This window comes from Quercus lobata, chromosome 2 (assembly GCF_001633185.2).
Source record: "Quercus lobata isolate SW786 chromosome 2, ValleyOak3.0 Primary Assembly, whole genome shotgun sequence".
Classification (NCBI taxonomy): domain Eukaryota; kingdom Viridiplantae; phylum Streptophyta; class Magnoliopsida; order Fagales; family Fagaceae; genus Quercus; species Quercus lobata.
Genome location: NC_044905.1, coordinates 22,211,819 through 22,237,441, shown reverse-complemented (window position 1 = coordinate 22,237,441; position 25,623 = coordinate 22,211,819). Strand labels below are relative to the sequence as shown.

At 31.9% G+C, this 25,623-nt stretch overlaps 2 protein-coding genes across 2 annotated transcripts; both read left to right on the top strand.

Moving 5' to 3' along the window:
• The first annotated feature begins 2,729 nt into the window (after nt 1-2,729).
• On the top strand, nt 2,730-6,220 carry LOC115974979 (uncharacterized protein At2g34160-like). Its single transcript, XM_031095582.1, has 5 exons — nt 2,730-3,076; nt 3,706-3,754; nt 4,253-4,315; nt 4,408-4,472; nt 5,861-6,220. Exons 1-5 carry the CDS (start codon nt 2,957-2,959, stop codon nt 5,951-5,953), a joined length of 390 nt encoding a protein of 129 aa, XP_030951442.1. The 5' UTR covers nt 2,730-2,956; the 3' UTR covers nt 5,954-6,220.
• Nucleotides 6,221-12,366: 6,146 nt separating this feature from the next.
• Nucleotides 12,367-16,729, top strand: LOC115974977 (adenine nucleotide transporter BT1, chloroplastic/mitochondrial). Its single transcript, XM_031095580.1, has 3 exons — nt 12,367-13,395; nt 15,765-15,926; nt 16,005-16,729. Exons 1-3 carry the CDS (start codon nt 12,835-12,837, stop codon nt 16,476-16,478), a joined length of 1,197 nt encoding a protein of 398 aa, XP_030951440.1. The 5' UTR covers nt 12,367-12,834; the 3' UTR covers nt 16,479-16,729.
• Nucleotides 16,730-25,623: the final 8,894 nt, after the last annotated feature.

Here is a 25,623-nt window from a genome sequence, read left to right as displayed (position 1 = left end):
ACAAAATTAAGATACAGTTCCTTAGGTGTGTGTTCATTAGAATTCTCAATTATATTGAAACCCATGGTTGTAATAATCAATAAAGCACGATGTTATAGTTTTCAAGGATAATTCAATATAATGTAATTATATGCTTAAATTTGATGAATTGCACCTACAGAACTGTATCTAAATTTTACTCAATAATTTACCCTATTGAGAGCCCTGTTATATTCAGACCAAATACAGTTAGCACTAGAAATCCTATGCATGCATAGGTGTATAATGTATGAGATAATTCTTCCTCCTTGGAAGTATTGGCGACAGCTTGATAATGTATGCAATATCCTCAGTCCTCACCAACAGGTAGATTCTTAGAATATTCCCGGATGTTGTTACTTGTTGCTATACCTTATTTATAAAATTTAAAAATATTGAAGACTTTGCCACATCAAAAAGCAATGTGTTGGCTTTTCTAGGAAGAATGAGTTTGGGGAAGTTTTATTAAAACTAAATTTTTTTGAAATGGTGAGGTCATTTTAGTTAGAGCAGCGATTGTTGCATATTGTATGGACACACAGGTGTGCAAATAAACAACTAAAAATGAAATGTGAGTTGAAGACACAATTTCAAACTTATGGACGCTAGGCATCGATGTGCAACAAGAATTATAGTTTTAATTATTTTGTAATTGAAAAGCAAATATATCATTTTGCCTTTTGAGAGTCATTTAGAGTCATGTGCAACTCATATAGTCATATGATTAACTTGAAGCACTTAATTGGATGGTAAAGTACCTATTGACATATATATATATATATATATATTTTTTTTTTTATTGACATATTTATTATAACTGTGTTGCTGATTACAAGATTTCAAAGTTTGGGATGTAGTATAAGTATCACATAGTTTAGGTTGGTTTTCTGCGGTTCACTCAAATATTTCTATGTCAATTTTTTTCATTTTCCCCCCATAATTCATTTTTGTAATTACACTTATAGAAAATTCCAAAATTTTAAATTTTAACAAGGGAATTTCTAAAATAATTTTTAAAATTAAGAAAAAAATCATTGGAAAAAAATCATATTGTTCAAAAATGTTAGAACTTAAAACATATTTTTGTTGTCAAGAGCCTTGCTCAGTGGTATTACCCAATATTCCTAAGTAAAAAATTCTATAAAAAATTTACTCATGCACTCTTATGTTTTAGCAAATCAATTTTCACTTTTCAAAATTTTAAGTAATTTATTTTTGGATAAATTACACCAACCTCAATGCCCCAAAATATTGTCATTGTTAGGAATTTTCACTCTTGAGATTTGTGTAAATATTTCTATGTCAAAAATTTCATTTTCCCCTCGTAATTCATTTTTGTAATTACACTTATATATAATTCCAAAATTTTAACAAGTGAATTTCTAAAATAATTTTTAAAATTAAGAAAAAAAATAATTGGAAAAAAAAAATCATATTGTCCAAAAATGTTAGAACTTAATTTTTTTTTTTTTTTTGGTTGTTGTTGCCAAGAGCCTTGCTCAGAGGTATTACCTAATATTCCTATAGAAGAGAACATGGGTTTAAATCCCCTCTCATCTAACTATCAAATTATAAATAAATAATAAAAAAACCCTCCCCCATTTTATTGTGAGCCAAAAAAGAAAAAAAAAAAAGACAATCCTGCAAAATATTAATAACATATCTTGAAAATAAAAATGTGCATTAAAGAAAATAATCATATTGCAATAAAAAAAGAACAAGAAAATAATCATATATTTAATATACATGGGGATATAAAAAATTACTCATGCACTCTTATGTTTTAGCAAATCAATTTTCACTTTTCAAAGTTTTAAGTAATTTATTCTTGGATAAATTACACCAACCTCAATGCCCCAAAATATTGTCATTGTTAGGAATTTTCACTCTTGAGGTTTGTGTAAATACAAAAAATAAAATAAGGCTTCTCTCACACTGTCATTTTTCTAATGAAATATTCAGTTTTTAAAAGATTCACATTAATCAATAATTTGACCTGACCAAACTCATTATTAATAATACTTCAAAAAAATATATATTTTGGATTATGAGCCTTAATTTCATTTGTTAATTCACTTTATTTTGGTATTTTAAGATTTAGTTTTAATGAAGTTGGAAATGTTGTCCAAATGTATAAATTATAATAATTTATTTAATAATAGATAACTATGAAATTGCCATATTTTTCTCAGGCTCAACAAAATAATTTCAATCCACAACTCTACTCAATCCCAATAAGTTGAGTTTGATTGATTTTGAGAACTACTATGTGTTGGATTTGTGTTTTTCTAGCACAAATAAATCAAATTCGATTGAAAACCTAACCCAACGATCAACATCAATTCTTCTAAGACGCATGTGATGAGCAGTGAGTTGGTGACAATGTTTGTGGATACAACTTACTTGCTAGAGAGGGCATAATCCAATAAAATTTGAGTCACTTGAAGAGGTGGCTTAGTGGTTGGATGCCCATGTGACCCATCACATTTATAAGCTGTGAATCCGATTAATACTTAAGTGATCCCACATTATAATACAATAGCAAAGATATGAGTGGTGGTAGAAGTAGGGACTACCCTTCGTGAGCCCATTTTTTTAGTTATTAAAAAAAAAAAAAAAAAAAACCAATGAAATTTCAATGGAAAAGGCACAAAAACGAGACCGTGTTGCTAATATGATGTATTAGAAAACGGCGTCGTAATCTATATGAAAAACCCTCGAACCCAGAGCTGAGGTGTTCCAAGGGTTTTTGCTTGTGAGCTTTTTTTAAAACCCTTCTTCTTCGTCCCAGTCTCTTCAGCGATATAATAATAGAGAGAGAGAGAGAGAGAGAGAGAGAGAGAGCAAGCGAGTTAGAGTTGGTATTAGGGGTTAGGGTTAGGGTTTTTCTCTCTCTAGAAAGCTAAAAAATCCATACGAAACCAGAGAGAGAGAGAGAATGGAGGGAATCACGGAGGCAGTGAACAACCTCAACATCATCGATTCATCTAACAAGAAGAACCGCATCCAAGTCTCCAACACTAAAAAGCCCCTCTTCTTCTACGTCAATCTTGCCAAGGTAACTCTCTCTCCCTCTCTAATGTTTCTGTTTGGTTGCTGAGAAAACATGCAATTGTGGACAAGGAAATAATAGAATAGAAGAACATATAAGAGAAGATTTCTGATTTCTTTCCCTCTGTAGCGTTTCTCTCTCTCTTTTTCATATTCGTTTTCTGATTTCTGATTAATCAACTGAAGCATAGACCATTGTTTTGATTTTTCTTATTGTGCTTTGAAAATATAAAATATATAAGAGGAAATATTAGTTTGTGTGTGTGTGTATGTTGCAGGAAAAAAAAGGGTGTTATGATTTTGTGTTTCTGAGATTGTGAAAGTTGGAAATGGGAAATATAGTTGTGTAATGTGTTGGGCTTAATTTATTTCTAAAGCTAGGAACCATTTAAAGAAGAATTTAATTATTGCAGGACTAGTTGATAGTTGATATAGCATGTGCAGATTAATCTTTCGAAAAAAAGAAATACCCAAATTATATTTCATATGTATTTGAACTTTCTGTATGTTCATTGTATGTATGTGTGGATTTGATATAACAGGGGGCTGGTTTATGTAGTGGTGGTTTGGTGCTTGTTCTTGTGTATTTCAGTGTTCCTTTTTAAATAATTTTGTAATTGTTAATTGTCGTTGCAGAGGTACATGCAGCAGCACAATGATGTGGAACTCTCTGCTCTTGGAATGGGTATTCTCTTTGTTAACCTTTGCTTGTTTCATATTATAATTATATACTTCTAGCAAAATGATATGAATTTCATTGTTTTGATTTTGATAATTGATACCTTTTACATGTCGGAAGAATATGTCTTCTCTCTACTTTTGCATTTAATATTTTAGAATTCAGTCCTTTTCTTGCTGATAACTGGAATTGGTTGAGTTTGCTAAATGCAAGTTAGGAATTAAATTATCATGTTTACTATGTTCTGTTAAACTTTGACATATGTTAGATTCTTTATTTCAGTTTGTATGGTTTAATATATACCAGCTCTACCATCTGTAAGATGGTCATTTGAAGCATGGGTTGACTATTGTACTTGAAAAATAGTAGAAGGTTCTCACTGTTTGTATTTATTGTGCAGAGTTAGTGTAATTTTTTAATCACATAAGTGGGGAAATACACTCATTGTTTGTAATGTTGGAAATTTTGTCTTTGAAATGATTGACTTTTATATTATATCTACAGCTATTGCTACGGTGGTTACCATTGCTGAGATCCTTAAAAACAATGGATTGGCAGTTGAGAAGAGTGAGATTCTTTTACCTATTCCACTAATCCTTTTTCTTTAAATTTCACTTAGTATACTTAATCTAATTATGGTAAAAATATAACATATACAGAGATCATGACTTCCACTGTTGACATGAGGGAGGATGCAGGAGGGCGACCCATTCAAAAAGCGAAGGTATATTGTGACTATAATATATGCCAGAAAACTTTAAAATATATTGTTAGATACACTAGTAATATTGCATGACAGAATAGATCCACACAATATGAGGTCATCCATTCCTTCATTGCCAACCCATAAGATCTTTATGGCTAATCCTTGCTATTGACTTGCTTGGAGTATGTGATAATTCAGTTACATTCCAAGCAATGTCACATATGGTTTAGTCAACTAATTGGATTGCTATGATTCCAAAAGAGGGTGTTAATGACATAATGATTGGCAATTGTCAAACCAAAAAAAAAAAATGATTGGCAATTGTGGTCTTATTCTCATTCATAGCTGCACATGTTGTCTTCTCATAAAGCGACCACTCCGTGTCTAGAGGTTTGGGCTTGGATGTAGCATATTGGTAGGAGGGTTGCTTCATCTCTTTTCTAGTCAATCGTCATAGGTTGTATTTGGTAACTCTACTGTCAAAATGCATTTAAGTAGAATGAAGTCTAGTAAATGTATTCTAATTAATGCATTATGGCAGAATGTATGTCATTAAAAAATTTGCATTTGACATTATGATGAAAAATCTCATTAAAAAGTAATTATGCTGAATGTATTGTGTTTGGTAATGAATTAATTTAAAATGCATTTGGATCTCATTGGGCTTGGATTTGACTCAAAGAGATAGGGGTTGAGTTTAGTCAGGTTAAAACTTGGATTGTGTGGGTTTAGAGCTTACCCAGTTCTTATCTACTCTCTCTCTCTCTCTCTCATTTTATCCTAAAAATATCCCTACTAATTCATCTTCTTTCTCATTTTCTCTAGTTCTCTCTTTTTGCCTCTCTCTTTGCAATTTATTGCCCTCTCTCTAGTTCTCTCTTTTTGCCTCTCTCTCTCTCTCTCTCTATGACACAATTTCTCTTTCACCCTCCCTCTTTTTGGGTTGGTTTGGAGCAAGTTTGGCCATGTATGCTTTTACTTTGGCCTTGGCCTTGGCCTTCGTATTTGTTGTTATACTCATCAAGTGGCTCTCTAATGAAATGCTGATTGAAAAGACCCCACAAGATATGCATGTGGTTTGGGGTTTTGGCTCAAATCGAACAGAGGTGTAGGAAACCCAGAGAGAAACAAAGAGAGAGGAAAAAAAAAACCATGTGCAAAAGAGCTATTTGGCCTCAAAATCTAAATGGGGCTCACATGTAAGAAAAATTAGAATGAGAATGCAATATGCATTTCACAGATTTTATTGCAAACTTGTTGAACACACTCAAGAATTGAAAAATGTATTTTACTTTATAAAAATTTGTGAAATAGAGATATCACGTTGTCACCAAACTACACTTTAATTCATTTATGAGATAGTAACACCTGTAATTTTCTGACATTAGTGTCATCTTGTTTGGTAGATTGAAATATTGCTGGTGAAGTCAGAGAAGTTTGACGAGTTGATGGCTGCAGCTCAAGAGGAAGCAGCTTTAGAATATGAGGAGCAGAACTGAAGTGAAATGTTCTGCAGTTTAGCTTTGGTGCACTTGCTGTTAAGTTGGTCCTATCATGGACATTATAGTGGTGTTTCTTAGATTGGCTTACTGTTTTGTGAAGTTAACTAGCTGTCATCATATTTATTCTAGGAATTTTTGTAAACTACTTCCTCCTTACTATTCAAATTCAAATTTGTTTCCAAGTTTACTGTTATCACCTCCTTGTTTTGGAATGTTTGGATGGTTTTGTCCTCTCTTTTATATCATCAAACTGCGTGTTTCTTATCTTATGTCCTCCGTGGTTACTGGTTGCGATGGAGATTGATTTAGACTTGACTCTTGAGTGGTGCGATTGGTTTAAACGTAAACTGGGACCCTAGATCCATAATAGACGGTGCTGTTAAACTGAAAATCGGAGCTGAACTTTTTTTCAATTTTTACTGTTAATTTACACTTGCCAAAGACAAATTTGACTTAAGAAAAAAAGATAAAAGAAAAAGGGAATGTGCCAAACAGCATGCTGATGTTGAACTAAAGAATGAGAAGGTCTTCAAAAATGAAAGAGAATGTTAAGGTCAGCATGACATCTAGCTAACGTTCAATACTTAAAGTTCTTAGAGCAACCACATTACTTCTTGCAAAGTCTTGCAAAATATAAAAAGTAGTTTATTTTACACATTTTGACCAAAAAAACACCCACATCAGTGGGTATAAAATTGTGTATAAATGCATAGGTGTAAAATTGTGTAAAATTGTTTATTTTACAGTATTTTAGTATTTTTTTTTTCTCTCCCCTCACATTCTCTCTTCCACTTACTCTCTCTCTCTCTCTCTCTCTCTCTCTCTTCAACTCATAAAAATATGGTATATAATAGATGAACTGATGTGGATGTTTTTTAAAAATGACAGTGTAAAATAAAAAAAGTAAGTTTTTGTATAAAATAGACGGAATCTTTTAGAAAAGTTGATGCGGTTGCTCTTAGAATGTTATAATAGATCCTGATTATTACACACCCATGCATCACATAAGTTGAAATCGTGTTTATAATGATGAAATTGTTTTTCATTTTAGTTTTCAACAAGGACGGAACCATGATTCGAAGTTGAGGGGCAAAGTATAAACACAAAAAAGTTTATGAAAATCAAAACTAACATCTACTCAAGCTTTGTTGAATTCCATCCTATTTATTAACATTATAATCTCATATTTTCACAATTTGGATTGATATCGATTTAATTGGTGGTAATTTTTTGGAATTTTGTTTGAAATTTTCATGAATTGGGACATCAACATTAGAGGCAATACTTCATTATCAACTTCAAATTATTTGTAATTTTTTCTCTTTAAAAAAATCAAATATTATAGATAATTTTCCCATCATCAACCATTCAAATAAAAGTTTCATTATTTCCATATTATATAGCTCTATAGTTTCAAAATTTAGTCCAAAAAATAAACCAAACAAACATACCCCGCTACAACAACATTAATGTTAATAAATTATTTTCTAAAAATACTTAATAATTCATAAAATAAATCAACAAACAAGTGTTATCAATTAATAACATTTATTACTAACCATTACACACATTTGATTCATAGTTCCCAGTCCCACAGGCTTTACTTTTTTATTGCCAATTTCTAGTTTTTTTATTCTTTTTATTTTTTATATTTATTTTTATCTCATTTGTTATTATTTGACCATCTTTTTTTTCAAATTTAAGAGTCAAGACTCCATCAATATTACAAAGGATGACTTCTTAAAGTATACAGTCTATATTTTTTTCAAGAGGGGGGGTGGGGGAGGGCCCTTCGCCCTATCGTGGGTCCATCCTTGGTTTTCAATTTTAACACCCATGCATCACATAAGTTGAAATCACGTTTATAATGTTGAAATAGTTTTTCGTTTTAGTTTTCAAGATATGATTTTAAGTGACTGTGTATATGGATGTCTGCAGCTAGTCGTGCACAACAAAGATTAATTTTTATAATATATGGAAGAAACTTGGTGGTGGTGGCGGTGGCGGTGGCGGCAGCGGTGGGGGTAGTGGTGGCAGCGGTAATGGTTGCGATGGTTGTAATTGTTGTTTATTGTAATGGATATATTATTTTATTATAGTAGATATATTATTTTATTGTGATATTTATATTATTTTATTGTGTTGAAAACTAAAATAGTTCTACTTCTGTTGGATGTTTTGTAAAATGAGTAGATAAAATAGATAAAGTAACTTTTTGTGGTGCCAAATAGCAAAAAAAAATAGCATCTCTAATGTGGTTGCTCTTAGAGTGCTATAATATTTTTTTTTTTGAAAAGAAAAGTTAGAGTGCTATAATAGATCCTGAATATTACACACTAATGCATCACATCAGTTGAAAACGTGTTTATAATGACGAAATTGTTTTTCATTTTAGTTTTCAAAATATGATTTTAACACCCATGCATCACATCAGTTGAAATCACGTTTATAATGTTGAAATTCTTTTTCGTTTTAGTTTTCAAGATATGATTTTAAGTGACTGTGTATATGGAATTATGGATGTCCGCAGCTAGTCATGCACAACAAAGATTAATTTTTATAATATACGGAAGAAACTTGGTACGTTTATTTATTTGAATATATGGGAAACCTAGTATGTTTGTTGACCTAAGATCCTTTATAAGAAAATTTTTAAAATTGTGGGTCAATAATTAGTTTTTTTATAAAAAATTTATAGGTGGACTCTCTGTTTTCCTTTCCACATAAGAAGGCTCTCAAAATTGGGTCTAAACCAATTAAATCATTAAAAAAAAAGTTATGATTGTCATCTCATATTACCTCATAGATTCAAGTTTTCCTACTATTATTAATTAAAAAAAAAAAAAATTTCCTACGGAAACTAATAAACGGAATTAATGTTCAGGTTGAGCTTTGAACTAGATTTGACATGTATTGAATGTCACAACTCACAAGAATGAGTCATAGTCAATACTCTTTTTGTTTCACGTCCTCTTCGAAAATGCACATATCTAGGATAAATTTTACTTGACTTTCATTGACATAGATCATAGATGTCTTTAATATTGCTGTTGGTTGTTGAACTGCTATAAGCATGTGCTTCTCTTTGTCTTGGATCAGCTATGACATTTAATTTAAACACACGTACTGTATCATCCAATAAAAAACTGGAACTTAAAATGCAAAATCCCTCTCATATAAAAAAAAAAAAAAAAAAAAAAAAAAAAAAAAAAAAAAAAACAGCATTTTTTGAGAGTCCCTAAAGAATATGCATTAGCTGTTGGCAAACCTAACATTCAGCAGTAGCCATCATAACAGTAAGATTTTGGGATTGAATCGAAGGAGGTTTGTCAATACTTAACTTTCAATTTCATTAGTATACCTTTTCTGTTGTAGTAAAAGAATCGGTTACCTAAAAACCTAGACAAATAGGTATGGCTAGTTTGCAAGTCCCATATAAATAAAATTGTTTGACTTTGCTTTTGTCATTTTTTTTTGAGTCACTGTAAATGTAATTATTTTCACCATAGCTTGCAGTGGGCTCCAAAATTTGGTCAGGGAAATGGGGGTATGTGGGGGATTTGAAAGTTAAAACTATAGGAACCATATTACCCCAACCTGAATAAGCTAGCACCAAATTATAATGTTTGTTTTAAAAATTTGTTTCTATCAAAATTCTTTGAAAAATATTGGCTACCCAAATAGCTACAAGTTATTGTGAGTGACCTTAATTATGATTGATTTTAATCGCTTACAAAGAATTTGTAGTCTAACTCTAATATTGTGCTTCTCTTTCTTGAAAGTTATAATGTTAGCACGAAAATTGTAAAATTTATGCGATATGTCTGTTTGGAAAAAGTTTTAGCTTTTAGCTTTTTATCTTAGTTATTTTGTTTTATTTTATTATTGTTTTTTAAATTTAATAAAATTAGTTATTTTGAAAATAAGTTAGTTTCTAACTATTTTTTTGGTCGCACATTTTACATAAAAGTTACCAATAAATATATAAAACATAGTATAATATAAATATTGTGCAAATAAGTTACTAAAAACTATGGAGTTCACAAATAAATTATCTGATTATAGTCTTTAAAAAAAAAGTCTTATTATAAAATAAGAGATCCTATAATGTGTCCCAAAAATAATAACATCTTCTATATCTTGTGGTCTAAACATTTTAACTTAGTTCCCTCTTGATTTAGGAGCTCTCAATTTCATTTTTGTTGTTTCTCAAAAAAAAAGAAAAAGAAAAATCCATTTTCTATCCATTAATTAACTCTTACAACTGGCAATGGGCTGTGGAGTGTGGAATTAAAAAATACATTATCTGTTTAACACAATGGACATTCGGTTTGATTTGAAGAAAGAAAAGGAAACAATAGGGTCAAATTATTTTTCAAGTTTTAATAAAATAGAATAAATTACTGTAACTTATTTAAGTGGTGCGTTATAAGTTGTGAAAAATGAAAGTGATGTCAATAGAAGGTCTATGTACTGTGTATTTAGGAGTTAGGTCCTTTTAGATATACACTACTGTCAGTTTCTTTAAGACATTCTTCCTTCTTCTCATATGTGTGTGTATTAAAATACTTAGTATTCTCAAAAAGAAAAAATAGTGGGTGAATCCCACATTGAAAAATGAATGTGAGTTAAAGAGGTTTAATCTTGTACTGTGTATCCAAGAGTTGAGCTTTTTTAGATATACACTACTGTTAGTTTTTTTAAGACTTTCTCTTCTCTTCCTGTATGTGTGTGTGTTAAAATACTTAGTATTCTAAAAAAAACAAAAAGAAAACGTAATTGTCTAAACCTCTTCTTTCTCTTTTCTTTTCTCTTTTTTATTTTTTATTATTTTTTTATTTTTTAAATTTAGAGACAATAAATTTTTTATCCATGGCATTAGATATATAATGATTTATTTTTATCATTAGATTAAAATACCAACTCATTTGTAGTGTAGGCAGAGTTTGAGCTCCAAATTTCAAAATACCTTCCTAGTTGAGTTAATTGGAATCCATTGACTATCCATCATTCACAACTTATCATTTCAACAAATTGTAGAAAAAAATTATGTCCTTAACAAAGTTTTTAAAAATAAAGAAAGAAGAAAATTTAGTTTTGCTACTTCTCTTCCCTAATTTTCTTGACAAATTCAAGATGAAAATATTTATTTCCCACTCCGTCTTTCCGTTACAAAACCAAGTAGGCAATTACTTGAAAGTAGAAATGAAGAGCCTTCAAAAAAAAAAAAAAAAAGTAGAAATGAAGAGAACATTAAATTTTATTAATCTAATAATCTTTACTTTTCTGTACTAAAATATCAATGTTGTCATCAAACTCATAATTAAAAATCAATTTTGTCAATTGTTCTTATAATCAGAAAAAAAAAGTCAATCAGGAAGTAACATTTAAAATTTAAAAATAATTAATTATTACAGAAAAAATGAACATTGGGTAAACTTTTGGTAGGACAGCTTTGGCCAGTTTGTAGTCTGAATCTAGTCTCAAATCATGTCCATGAGACATCAGGGAAGGCAAATGCAAAAATTGTTTATATCTGCATTGCAAACCAATAGCTTCCTTCCAAATAAAGAAATTTACGACCAAATTTCCAAAAATGAAAAAAAAAAAAAAAATTGCAGTAACAACTATAATTGTCAAAACGGGAATTGATATTTTAAAATAGAGAGATGTTACATTTACAACATTTTCACAATAAATCATAAGTGATAAGTTGTTATTAGTTTTAATTTGAATTCACAATTTAAATTACTTTTTTGCCCACTCATAACAACAACTAATAGCTTGCCACCTATGATTTGTTGTGAAAATGTTGTGAACATAGCATTTCTCTTTAAAATAATATCATAACATATATAAAAAAGATACATAAAGACTTTATAAAATTTAAAATATATATATATATATATATACACATAATTACATATATAAAAAGATATACTTATTAGAAATTTGGAATATATTCAATTAATGATTAACTTAATCAATTATGTAATAATATTTAACAAAACTAACTAAATATATCAAAATAAAATATATTTATTATATCCACATTCAAAAGGGTCAAATTGAAAAGTGATAATATATGATATATGTAATATGATCTAAAATAATAATATTTTATTCATTATTTTACCTAATCAACGAAATCTCCATAGTCCAAAAAACCCATATATCTATATGTATTATCATTTTTTTTTTGCTTCAAATATGTATTATCATGTTGAATACAAATATACAATACAATACAATACTGAAATCTTGTGTGAATTTTATTTGTAAATAGTGACAATATATTCCTTTGCTTTATTCCACAATAACCTCAACAACCTAATCGCCACCCCTCGCCTTTCTCTCCCCCCTCCCCTCCCCCCACCCACCCAAGAGAGACAGGAAAAACAAAGCAAAGTTAAAAGCAACCTAAAACGACACTCTTCTTCTATAGGCTATAATAATATATAAAAACCTAATAACATTAACACAAAACAGAGAGAGAGAGAGAGACACAGTTTTCATCACTCACCTACCCTCTCTCTCTCTACTTGTTTGTTCTAGTTTTTCCTCCTACCTGAGACTTTGATTTCCCTTCCATCTCACTCTCCCTTTCTCTCTTTTTCTTTGTCTCCAAACCAATAACATAACCCATTTCTTCAAAAATCCTCTTTCATTGCTTTATACCCTTTTTGTTTTTATCAATTTCTCTCTCAAAATTGAGAAAAAAAAAAAAATGGAATTTTTGAATACCCATTTGGCCAAAATCGAATCTTTCCCTGCTAGCAAACGCTTAAGCTCATGAAAACAATGGCTTTAGCTGCTGCTGTTGGTTACTAAACCCCAGACAAAAAAGGCAAAGCAAACCAACAATTTTCTGATTATAAATGGGTAGGAAGAAAGGAATCCAACTGTTTGATGATAAACGAGATGGGTTTTTCTCTGTTTGTGATTTGGGTTCTCCAAGTCCATGGAATCTCCAAGATGGGTCTACTTATTTTCACCCAGGAGGCTTATTCGCCAGCGTTGGTCAGGTCGGAATGGGTTTCGGCGTTTCGCCGAATCCATCGGATTCCCGAGACAATGGCGGCGTGAAAGTGCCGCACAGTGATATGTACGCCAAGTACATGTCATCCATTGAAGGATTTCGGATTGTCAAGGAAGAGGTGGTGGAGCTTGAGAAGAATAAGAAGAAGGGTGGCCTCAAATTGAAAGTTAAGGTGTCAAACCCTTCACTTAGGCGGTTGATAAGTGGCGCTATAGCTGGGGCAATATCGAGGACCGCCGTGGCGCCATTGGAGACTATAAGGACTCATTTGATGGTGGGGAGTAGTGGACATTCTACTACTGAGGTGTTCAATGATATTATAAAGACTGATGGGTGGCAGGGTTTGTTTAGGGGTAATTTGGTTAATGTCATTCGGGTTGCGCCTAGCAAGGCCATAGAGGTACTGATTCTAATTGGGTACCTTTTAATTTTAGAGCTATGTTTTACAATTTTTTATTTTTTTATTTTTTTATTTTGTGGTGCTTGATTGATTCTTTGGTTTGCATTTTGCTGTGTTCATTTGTTGGTTTACTTAGTTTGATTTAGACATGGATTCCCGTTGGTTAGGTTGCTTATTTTTACTTTAACTCTTCCTTGATATCATAATTTTTTTTGTATAACTCAGAACATGAAAATAAGATGACTGGATTCGGGAACTGCATTGATCGCCCTTTTTCTTTTGGTAGTTGCTTATCCACTTATTGCTAGAGGTGGTGACTGGTTTGGTAGTTTCAGGTTTTTTTTATTTTTTTAAATTTTTTTATTTTTATAAATGATATGTTTTAAAATAAAAGAACACAAAACAAATAGTGTTACCAAATCCTTATTGCATTTGATCACTTACAAGAAGCATGTAATGATTTTTCGGTCAATTTGGGATTATTCAAAGTGTTATACATTGACACTATATCAATTATTGTCAAATGATCAGCTCCTCAGTTCTTGATAAGCAATCAATTATCTTCAACATATTAACTTGCTATTGCTTGATGATATCTCTAATTCACTTATGCTTTCATTTCGCTTAACGTGCTTTCACAAGATGTGGTGTTTTTGTAAACTTGTTCATTTCATATATTTTTCATCACATCATGCACATTTCTGTATGCATCAAAAGAGCTTCATTAACCCTGGGGTAGCACAGTTGGTTGGGGGCCACACCTCATGAAGCAGAGGTCATTAGTTTGAGTCCCTCCTTTTCCCCTTTCCCCCTTCCCATGGAACCAAAACTTATTAAAAAAATAATTAAAAAAAGCTTTAAGTTCCCACCATTTATCATTTATTTTTTAAAATATCTTTATCTTTTCAAAAGATGTTTTATGTCTAAAGCTGCCTGTTATGATACTTTCATAGTTAATATATCATAAGGTTAACTTATATTCACTTTGAAACAAGTTCTACGTTTTTTGCAAGTCCTGGCTGTATAGGAAATTATGAATGTTTATAATTGCATGTGTTCTCAGTAAAATTTTAATATCATCCTTGCTTTCCCAGCTATTTTAAATGAATTTGATGCTTTTATGTTATATATATATATATATATATATATATATATATAAAAGCTTTGGCTCAAACGGCACTTATAAAAATCATGTTGAAGGTGAGATCATGGGTTCAAAACTTACTGGATGTGTGTGTTTCTTACTAATCAAAATAAAAAATTATCTACTTTATGTTTGACATTTGAAGGTCATTGTTGATTTGAAAGTTGCCTTGTGTGCTCTTTCAGCTCCTGTGGCATGCATATCTTTGACAGTTTTTCATAAATAAACAGAATTTGGACTTAGCGGACCTTATTTTAGTTTTGCTTCTGTAATCCAAATTTGACTTCTTGATGCGCTTATCCTGCTGTAGTTTTAATTACACAGAACAGAAGAACTGGTTGCCATCCTGCCTGCCTTTCTCAAACCCCATGAACAAACCATGCCAATTCCTTCATCATTAGATGTTCTGCTATCTCATAGCTCAATGGTGGTAGTTTCGAAAACTAACTTCTTTTAAAAAAAAAATTAGGGTGCCAATTTGTTTTGGACTCAATTCACACCTTTTTTTTTTAACTGATGAATTGCAAAACCCAGGCACCTCTGCCCTAATAATGTTGTCCCTATAGCTGTGACCAAACCCTTCTACATTACCAATCTGGAGAAGTAATTCTTCATTTCATTCTAATTATCCAAATTCTCCTCACTGGGGAATTAATTGTGTTTGTCATTCTGAAAATCAATTCTCCTAATTTATAGTGTGATGCTTTTGGCAGGACATCACACGGTCCTCAAGAACAAGCTTGGGTTGTTCAGTGAAAACTGTTAATTTCTTTTTGTATGGTAAACATCATTTTCAATCTAAAGAAGATGATTGCATAGTGCACTTCTGAGGGTAGAAACCATGGGTGGTTGCAGTTGAACACTGACACACCTCCTAGAAGCATAAGTTTTTCAATTACTATTCTATTAGTTATTTTACCATTACTATTAGTTTTTCAATTAATAACAGCCTGTTGTACCCTTTCCCCCCCCCCCCCGCGGGCGGGTGGGCGGGCGTTCTCCCCTTTTTTTCTCTTATTTCTGAATTGGTATTTCCTGGATTTGTTGAGTGAAAACCAATTGTAAATAGCTCATCCTTCTGTGGTACTTCAGTAATCCAATTGGGAGAAGTAAATTAGGACTTAAACCTGCCCTTATATATGAATATGAAGGGTATGATAAATTTCCAAAGACGTTATTTTTTTTCCTTTATATCTAAATGTTTGTAATACTGTGTGTTTGCCAGCTTTTTGCTTATGATACAGTCAACAAGAACTTGTCACCCAAACCTGGGGAACAGCCCAAACTGCCAATTCCTGCATCATTAGTTGCTGGAGCCTGTGCTGGAGTTAGCTCAACTATATGCACATATCCTCTTGAGTTACTCAAGACCCGACTGACCATAGAGGTACACAGATCTAAACTAGAAATTGTTTTTCTATCTCCAGTATGAATGTAGTTGTTAATTTAGTGGTCTGTTATGCAGAGGGGTGTTTACAATGGTCTATTTGATGCATTTTTAAAAATAGTGAGAGAGGAGGGGCCTGCAGAACTGTACAGAGGCCTTACACCTAGTCTTATCGGGGTAATTCCATATGCTGCCACCAATTACTATGCCTATGACACACTAAGGAAAGCCTATCGTAAAATTTTCAAGCAAGAGAAGATTGGGAACATTGAAACCCTTTTAATTGGGTCAGCTGCTGGGGCTATTTCGAGTAGCGCAACTTTCCCACTTGAGGTGGCTCGCAAGCACATGCAGGTAGGGGCTCTCAGTGGAAGACAGGTATACAAGAATGTCCTCCATGCACTTGCAAGCATACTTGAGCAAGAAGGGATCCAAGGTTTGTATAGAGGGCTTGGTCCTAGCTGCATGAAACTGGTTCCTGCCGCTGGGATTTCTTTCATGTGCTACGAAGCATGCAAGAGGATACTGGTAGAGGATAACGAGGAAGCATAGGAGTTTTTTCTGAAAGTAGCGAAAATTCTCACTTTATTTCTCTCTTGGAACAAAGGAGGAAGAGAAGAACCGACACAGGCTTTTTTTTTTTATTTTTAATACACTGGGTTAAATTATCTTGTGTTTTTATTTTTTCTCCAATTGGTTTTTGTTTGCTACTCAGTTCAGGGAGCCTTGTTTGTGTGAGGTTAGAACTGATGTTTTTGGAAGTCATTTTAAATGGAATTGGTTTTCCTTTTCAGAGGTTACAATTTGAAAATTATATAAATTTTAGTTAAAAGAATGTTATGTTAGACTGAAATGGCTGAGGGGAAGCTGTGTTCAATTTTGTCACCCTGGACCCAATTTCTTCCAGCGTTGTCATGGACGTTTCTTCTAATTACGCAACTATATTCTTTTGATCTCTCTCTCTCTCTCACATCATCTGGTACCTTCAACATTTTCAGACTAATTTACTGTTAAAGGCTAAAATTTTCCAGTTGCTTTCCTCAGCTTGGAGGTTCGTTATTAGGCACTGACAGCAGATCGAGGAGAGTAGCCATTTCCACAAGACTATATGACATCAATACTAAGTAAGGAGATTATGCCTCGTTAAACCTTGGAAAAAAAAGAAAAAAAGAAAAAGAAAAATCCAATGGAAAAAAAAATAGTGGCGAAGAAAAAGAAAGTATAATATTCAAAAGAATCCTTCGTTTTTAATGGAAAAACTCCATTTAGTCTAAAATATTATGATAGTGATTTTTATGAGTATTTCTCTTGATACTTGGTCGTGTTTTTAACAGGGGATCATCGCACTTTTTATAGTTAGCAATCGGAGTGCAAAAATTGCACAATGATATAGGATCAACTTTGCTCTTGATTTTGAGAAGAATTTTAGATAAACAACTCTACCAACTTCTTACCTTGTATGCATAATTAGACCTTTTTATTTAATTAATAATTTGAAATTTTTTGAATTTTTATGTATTGTTTGGCCATAATATTAGTAATGGGTCCCTTGTTTGTTATTATTGGGAATAAAGACTTAAGTTATATTGGCTGGGTGTCTACAATGAACATAACATTGCATAGGCATGCTACTAGTCTCTCTCTCTCTCTCTCTCTCTCTCTCTCTCTCTCTCTCTCTCTCTCTCTTTGAATCAACATACTACTAGTCTAATTATGTGGTTTGGATGATATATTGTTATTGATTTTCACATTGTCGTGTTAATAACACTTCTTTGTTAGTATTTGATAAGAGTCTTGTAATTTAACTAGCACCTCTTAATATTTCCAACTAAGATGTTTAGGGTTCAAATCCCCCATTTTCCAATTACCGAATTATATAATAAAAAATCACTGTATCATCTTTCATTAATAACTTACTAAATAGTTGTGAAAAGATTTATGAGAACAGTTGTGGTTCTTTCTAAAAAAAAAGAAAAGAAAAAAAGAAAAGAAAAGTTGTGGTTCTTGACTTATTATATATTCTTAGAAATAAACTAATTTATTAATATCCAAATTCAACATTGGATAAATATAATTGTACTTTTACATAATTTTAGATTTATTTGAACAAAAAAATAAGTTTAATAAAAATGGTTGACTCTTTTTTACTAAAATAAAGGATAAAAATCCAATCCTACATCATAAATATCGTTCCCAAATAAAACAAGCAACCTCGTTCCTCATTCTGTCTCTTCTGTTCTCAAAAAACCCAATTAGTTCCTATTCTTCTTAACCTTGGACATGGCCACAATATCTGTCGATCTCCTTCCTGAAATCCTTTTACGTTTGCCTATCAAACTTGTTAGTGCATTTTAAATTAAAATTACGTAAAATCTTAAACCAACTGAAGATTAATAAGGGATGAGTTATCATGGAATTTGTTAAAGAAATAGTTAATATGTATGTAAGTTAAATTAAATAAATTTAGAAGAGTTATCAAAAATAATAAATAACATGTAGGTTATGAGAAGGATTAAAAGACTATATGTATGGCTATGCTACGGACTAATTTCATATCAAGAGTGAATGAAGATAAATAGTTAAAGTAAATAGTATTGTGTGAGAGCTTGAATTTAATAATACTCCTAAATACTTGAGAGATTTCAGGCCAAAGAAAGGTGTTTATTTTGGTGGAGTTTTGAGTTCAACTACTTATGCAGAGTTGGTCCGAGCTATATAACGAGTTTTGGTGGAATTTCTGCTGCATCAGTTTCTAGGCTTTGCCAAATGCAGAGGGCTTGAATCTTCTTAAAAAGAGCGAGATTTCTGTACCTCAGTTTGACATTGTTTTTTTTATATTTATATTTTTATTGTAATTAATATATCATTTTATTGGTAAGTAAGCGTTTTTATCAAATCATCACTTCCATCATATCTGATCCCAAATTTGTTGGCTCTCTAATCTGTTCATGGTTTCTTTCACTTTTCGTATCGTAGTCCTCAGAACGTAAGGTACCTTTCTCTTCATCCTAACACCACCCAGTTGAAAATTCTACGCAACCAAAAAAAAAAAAAAAAAAAAAAAAAAAAAGGATTATTCACAACTTAGAAATCAAAACGAAACAAATGAACACCCTAAACCTAATACTTTGCACCACCAAATTCAATAAAGGAAAACTTTGTGTCACATGTCATGAAAGAATTCAAACTTTTTAAGTTTTCAATCTCCGATGGAATAGTGCCCCGAGCCTATTGCTACTGAGTATTAACCTATATCAAAGCCAAGGAGATTATTGGAAAGTACTCAAAGTAGCAACACCTTTGTAAGATTTTTCAATGCAAATATCTGCTTTGATATTGGATCAAACAAATTGTTATAAGACAGAGATCAAGTGACTGAAGTTCCTGGCAATCAGAGAGGCTCTCTGGATTATTATTTCCAGTTAGCCTATTTTCCGCCAGGCGAAAGATTGTGTTAAGCTCTTTAGATTGTCAATACGAACAATAATCTAACCACTAAGCTCTTTAGATTGCCAATACGAACAAGAATCTAACCATTGCTTTTTCAAATTTTCTTTTGCAATTCATTAACAGAATGACCTGATGCCATACTAGAGAACAAAATCACCTCATATGATATATATATATATATATATATATACACACTGTAATTGACAAATTTTAGCTACAAATTTTGTTGTTGCTTAAGATTACAACCTTGATAAAATAAACATTATTACATATTTTGAAAATATAATCGTTGAGTTGCATTTTTTTATACTCTTAATACATATGTCAAATTTTGTGTTAATCGAATATTATTTACTATATGATTTGTAACATTTTTTTTTTAAATGCATAATTTTAAACTACAAAAACTTGCAATTAAAACAATTTATTAATGAGATAGGCATTGATCTTTAATTTTCTAGAAATTTTGCAAGTATGAAGGATATAAGAAGAAATTGTAATTCAATGAAGGATTTTTCAAAATTCACATCTAATAAAAAAAAAAATTGAATAAGGTTGTAGATTAAAATTGCAACTAATTTTGTAGCTAAATTTTTTTTTTTACTGTAATTTCAAGTTCCAAATTTAATGTTTGTTTCATTTGCAATTTCCATTAATTTATACGAAACAATCAAGCTCACATAAACCCCAACCCCTAAAATTATCATCAAGAAATTGCAAACCCATCTAAAATCACGGCAAGCAACCAAAACCTATTAGAATGCTGGCTGTATCTCTTTCAGGCATTTCATCAAACAACTATATAGCATACTCAAAACTAGTTTTGATCAAATGAAAATTTTTCCACAACAGACTCTACCCAATCCACCACCAACTCTACCCAATCCACCAAAGCCACCAACTCAGTCAATTGTTGTTATTGTGTTTTATTTTAGTTCTTTAAGCACAAACCAATTAAGTAATTGTGAAAAAATTTATGAGAAAATTTGAGGATCTAGACTCAATCTTAGAAATATATATGTAATGTTCAACTTATATGAAATTAATGGCATTCTATGAGTTCAAGAGAAAGTTTATAGCTGAAAGTACTAATGTAACAATCCATAGTTACAATGGTTCATATGCCCAATTACTCTTTCTCAAAAAAAAAAAAAAAAAAAAAATATATATATATATATATATGCCCAATTACTCTAATTACAATACTTTGTGGCCTTTTTTCAATTAACCTATGCACAAGTCAAAATTACCTTATTTGATCCCTTCGATTCATACATTAAGCTTTAAAAAATGTGTATTGGCCCATCACTACAAGTTATATAAATTCATGGCTTGTACTAAGTCACTACAAGTTGTATAAATTGGAGACTATCATTTCCCTCAACTAATATAGATAATATTAATTTATTCGATCACTTCAATATTACATTAAGAGATTAAATACCAAATCAAAAACTTTACAAATAGTAAATTGTTCTCCTCAGCTACCATGAATTACGGCATTCAATAAATCAATAATTACACTTTTACAACAGTATATATAAAAATTACTGGCCCATCGCTATCCTTAAAGGACAGGTATCACTAAACAAAATATCAAACTAAACAAAATATCAAACCAAAAGGTTAGTTTTCTTCTCACTAGCACTAGGCCTTGGCCTTTGCCTTGTCATTCTTGCTTCCACTAGCACTATCCTTCTTTGTATGACTTTGACTTGATTGTTGAGTACCCATACTTGATTGTCAAGTACCCTATATAACATACGATCACACTTATCAATACATTATACTAGTTATAATATTTTTTATATTATTTAATTAATATTTATATATAAAAAGAGGTTCAGCTTAACTTTTTTATTTTTTTTTTTAAGTTATTATACCTTAAAACAGCACACACAAAACAAAAGGAAAAGAACAAATTTAATTCAAACTTGCACAGAATAATGCAATATTCCTCATTTTCATTGCATACTAGTTTGACATGTAACAAAATGAGATTTTTAAGACACGTATCAACATATTACACTACTCAACCTTAGAGAAGATCACTAAAACTTACAGGTTTTCGGATTTACCCTTTTTGATCTACTCTCTGATGGCACCTGAGAAATGGCTCTGGTTCTTTTTCTTTTTCTTTTTCTTTTTCTTTTTTTGAGAAATTAAATACATAGGCCAAAAGTGTTCAAATCCGCTATTGGAGTAATTTTCTTCTAGATAATTACTCCATTATTCAATGGGGCACTGTCGTCCAACCATGCTAAACAAGGTCTGAAAGGAATGTACTCGTGCCCTCCATATTATACAAATGAATTTCTTTCTCTTCTCCTTGGCTCTGCAAAACAATCAAATCCTCATCAAAAAAGATGGGAGAAAATGCTTTCTTTTGTGGCCAAGAATTTATTTCGATTATAACATGCCCCCAAGAATTTTATAGGTAATCATGGAGCACCAAAATGACCATCTGTGTCATTGAAATATATAGGATACCAAGTGAGCCTATATATTTCATTGACAGAGGTGGTCATTTTGGTGCTCCATGATTACCTAGATGAAAATTCTTGGGGGCATGTTATGATTGAAATAAATTCTTGGCCACGAAGGAGAGAGTTTTCTCCAATCTTTTTTGTTGATTGTTTTGCAGAGCCAAGGAGTAGTGAAAGAAATTCATTTGTATAATGAGGTTGAAAGAATGGAAGAAGATCGGAGTTATTCTAGATTCTGAGGAAGGAGTGCACGAGTACATTCCTTTCATACCTTGTTTAGCATGGTTGGACAGTGCTCCGTTGAATAATAATTATCTGGAAGAAAATTACTCCAATTGCAGATTTGAGCACTTTTGGCCTATGAATTTAAGCACAAGAAAAAGAACGAGAGTCATTTCTCAAGTTCCACTAGACAGCAGATAAAAAAGAGTAAACCGAAAACGAGCACATTTTAGTGATCTTCTCTCACGTTGAGTAGTGTAATTTGTTGACATGTATCTTTAAAATCTCATTTCTTTGACATGTTGTTGAGGTCCAAAAAATCACAATGTTATACCAAGGCCCAAAACAAAGCAAATGATTGAAACCTAGGAAAAATAAAGCATTTGAGCTTCCAATAAGAAAAAGGAGAGGTCCAAACCCATTAAGGGTCCATAAGGAAAGACCCAAATCCATGAGTGGGCAAGTTTCAGCCCTATAAAATAAAGGAAGGAAAAAAGCCCACCCTAGCCCTCAAAGGTCAGAAAATCGCTGGGGAGCCCGGGAAAATAACTAGGCTAGGATACTAGGGAATTTCTAGGAGTCTGAGATCCTCGGGACATGCAGCAAATCCAGGTTGGGATTAAGAAAGTTCAGGGTGGATACCAAGAAACACAAAGAAATAGAATAGATATTTCCCTATCAGCCACCCAATGATGTAGAAAGGGGTCAGAAGGCTTAAGAACCAATAACTCATGAGTAAAGGTCTGGTACCTCGGGGAACCTAGGAAGAAGAATCATAAGGGAATGTGGCTGGGGATCTTTTAGCCTGGTAAGAAGGAATCAGCTCATTTGGAAAAAATGACAAAAGGAAAAGCAGCTAAGAGTTAGGTCTGAAAAGGTGGAATCTAGAAGTTTTGAAAGAAGAAAGACCAAATGTCAGCTCTCTAGGACACCCCAGAACGGGAAGGTCAACTAGAGTCTTTTGAAGAGAAAATCTCAAAAGGAGGAAATAATAAAAAATGAGGAAGGGACCAACCACCAATTTTGCTGACACAACATTGGTTTTGGTACCCTGAAGAGCAAATAGAGAGAATCAATGGTATCCTAAAAATCCTGGGATGGCACTATAAAAGGGGAAGTAGCTAACAGTGAAAGACATTCAACAATAGTGAATTAGAGTAAAAATCACTAAGAAAACTTTGTTAGAATTCAAAAAAAGGGAGAAAAAATAGGGAAATACCGCCTGGTATCCTCAAACAACCACTAGAGAACACACTTAGATTCAAAGAGATTCAAACTTTGCAAGTCTTTGAGGCCTGAAGAGCCATCTAAGTCTGTGTTTTTTGAACTTATTTGGACATTGTAACACGTCTTAGTGAGCATAGTGTATTGCACAATTAAGAAAGTAATAAAGTATTTTGCATTATTTTAAGATCCCTAATGCTTTATTTCTTGTTCGTTCTTGATCAATTTCGTTCTTTTACTGTTTCTTGTTGTTCAATGCATATATTTCTTGCCTGTTAGCATGTATGTGTTGTAGGATTCGTGCTTTGTGCACCACCTAGTTCGAAATCAGCCCAATTTAGTTGTGATGAACCAAATCCAGTCTCTTAAAACAATAAGTATTGGGCCCAGGATCTTTATTTCCTGTGTGCTAAAAAAAAGAACCCACACACATTTCAAACTAGTATGCAATGGAATATAGGAATATTCATCATTCTGTACAAATTTTTTTTTTTTTTTTTTTGGGAAAATGTATACAATATTTATCATAATTTGTGTGTTTATAATGTAAGTTTACCTTACTAGTACAATGTAAAGTGTAAACCTATAAAAATTTATTTTCTTTGAGTTTTATGTATGTGTGTGTGAGGCAGTGTCTATTGATACTATCACACACTGCGTACACACAATACTAAAAGGCCGAAAATGGGTTTTGAGTTTGGTAGAGAAAGACAATAGGAGAGATCTGATTGGGCCAATAGACCGGACACTTTCAGCCTTCACAGGCCCAAGTTAAATTTTGTTGTTGTTCAACTTTAGAGGGTCATTAAGTGATGGGTCCACTCTTCTTTTTATTTTTATTAATTTTTCTATCGTAGGTGTTCAAACTTCTTTGAGCACCTGATGTGAGTAGTCCTTGTCCAATACATAAGCTAATTACAAGAAGCTGGCTAGACATTGGGAACGCAAAATCTTATGGATCTTATGAGAACTTAAGAGTTGTAATGTTATCGGCCCGCTAACTGCATTAGGTTTGGAAGATGTATCTGTTCTCCAATCACCGAAAGATATATTTGACGCTATTAGTATGGACAGAGGATCCAAAGAAATAGGACCATCAAAACTGATGATGGCTTTCATGAGCTTAGTTACCTATTTCCAAAAAAAGAATGGATCGCTCTGTGCTTTTGGGCCCTTGTAAAGCTTTTTCTCCGTTTTTGGGCCTAAGCCACATTGCCAATCTTTTCTTCTAGACCGTGAGAATCAGCCACGTTTCCAACTTAACTATGGTGAATGAAAGAATGGATTGCTAAACTTATCCAAAAAACAATGGATTGCTCTGTGATCATTGCATGCATCGGCCTAACGATCACAAACCTCTCCTAAATTACATGATAAACCCATGGCTTCGAAAAGTTAAAAAGTTATGTCTCACTCGTGATCAATCATGTAAAATTAAGAGCAGTGATTATTATGTACGGGCTATTGTATATTTATCAAACATACACTGTCACGTGAATTAATTGTAAAATTATGTTTTTAAAACAAAATTTTATAAGAAATATGTATAAATGTACAAGAAAAAGTGTGAAACAAGATTTAGGGGGTAAGAAAAGGATAATAATCAGTAAATAATTAATACATAATGTTATGACTAGATTACTTAACTAGGTTGGACTAGTAAATTTTCACATGAATATTCATGCAGGGCATGGCGGCTTCCTATAACGCATTGGATAGAATAAAGCCTTTTAACAAAAAAATGCACATGTAGAGCATTCTCATCAAACATGTCAAAAAATATAGCATTTAGCATCTCAAAACATTACTTCATCTATTTTAACACTTTACTTTATAATACACTCAACATTAAAAGTTTTATTTATTTTTTTACCACAGTTCATTAAAATATTATTTATTTACTATTTATAATTCCTTTTTTTTATCCAATAAGAGAGAGAGAGAAAAAGAAAAAATATAGTAAAAAATTCCAGCAACTTGCTACAGTAGGGTGTCAAAGATGACACTCTACTGTAACAAAGATGTCAAAAATTTTAAGAATAGCATACTTGATGTGGATGATATTTTACAGGGATAAGAGCTAAAATTATGATTTAGCATTTTTCACATCTTTAATGTGAATGCTCTAGCATCAACATTGGAGAATGTTAATGCTAAATGTAAGAAGAATTTTGGCATTTTAAGCTCCAAAGTGCTCTGCATTAGGGAATTCTAAACCCAACTATTGCAAATTTTTTTGCAATACTGCTACAGTAGCAGTATTCTAAAAATAATAATAATATTTTATTCCACATTTTTCCCCCGAAATTTCTCTC

Coding starts and splice junctions, on each gene's coding strand:
- LOC115974977 (XM_031095580.1), top strand. CDS start 12,835: ATGGGTAGGAAGAAAGGAATCCAACTGTTTGATGATAAACGAGATGGG. Junction 13,396..15,764: donor CGCCTAGCAAGGCCATAGAG/GTACTGATTCTA, acceptor TGTGTTTGCCAG/CTTTTTGCTTATGATACAGT. Junction 15,927..16,004: donor AGACCCGACTGACCATAGAG/GTACACAGATCT, acceptor TCTGTTATGCAG/AGGGGTGTTTACAATGGTCT.
- LOC115974979 (XM_031095582.1), top strand. CDS start 2,957: ATGGAGGGAATCACGGAGGCAGTGAACAACCTCAACATCATCGATTCA. Junction 3,755..4,252: donor ACTCTCTGCTCTTGGAATGG/GTATTCTCTTTG, acceptor TTATATCTACAG/CTATTGCTACGGTGGTTACC. Junction 4,316..4,407: donor TGGATTGGCAGTTGAGAAGA/GTGAGATTCTTT, acceptor TAACATATACAG/AGATCATGACTTCCACTGTT.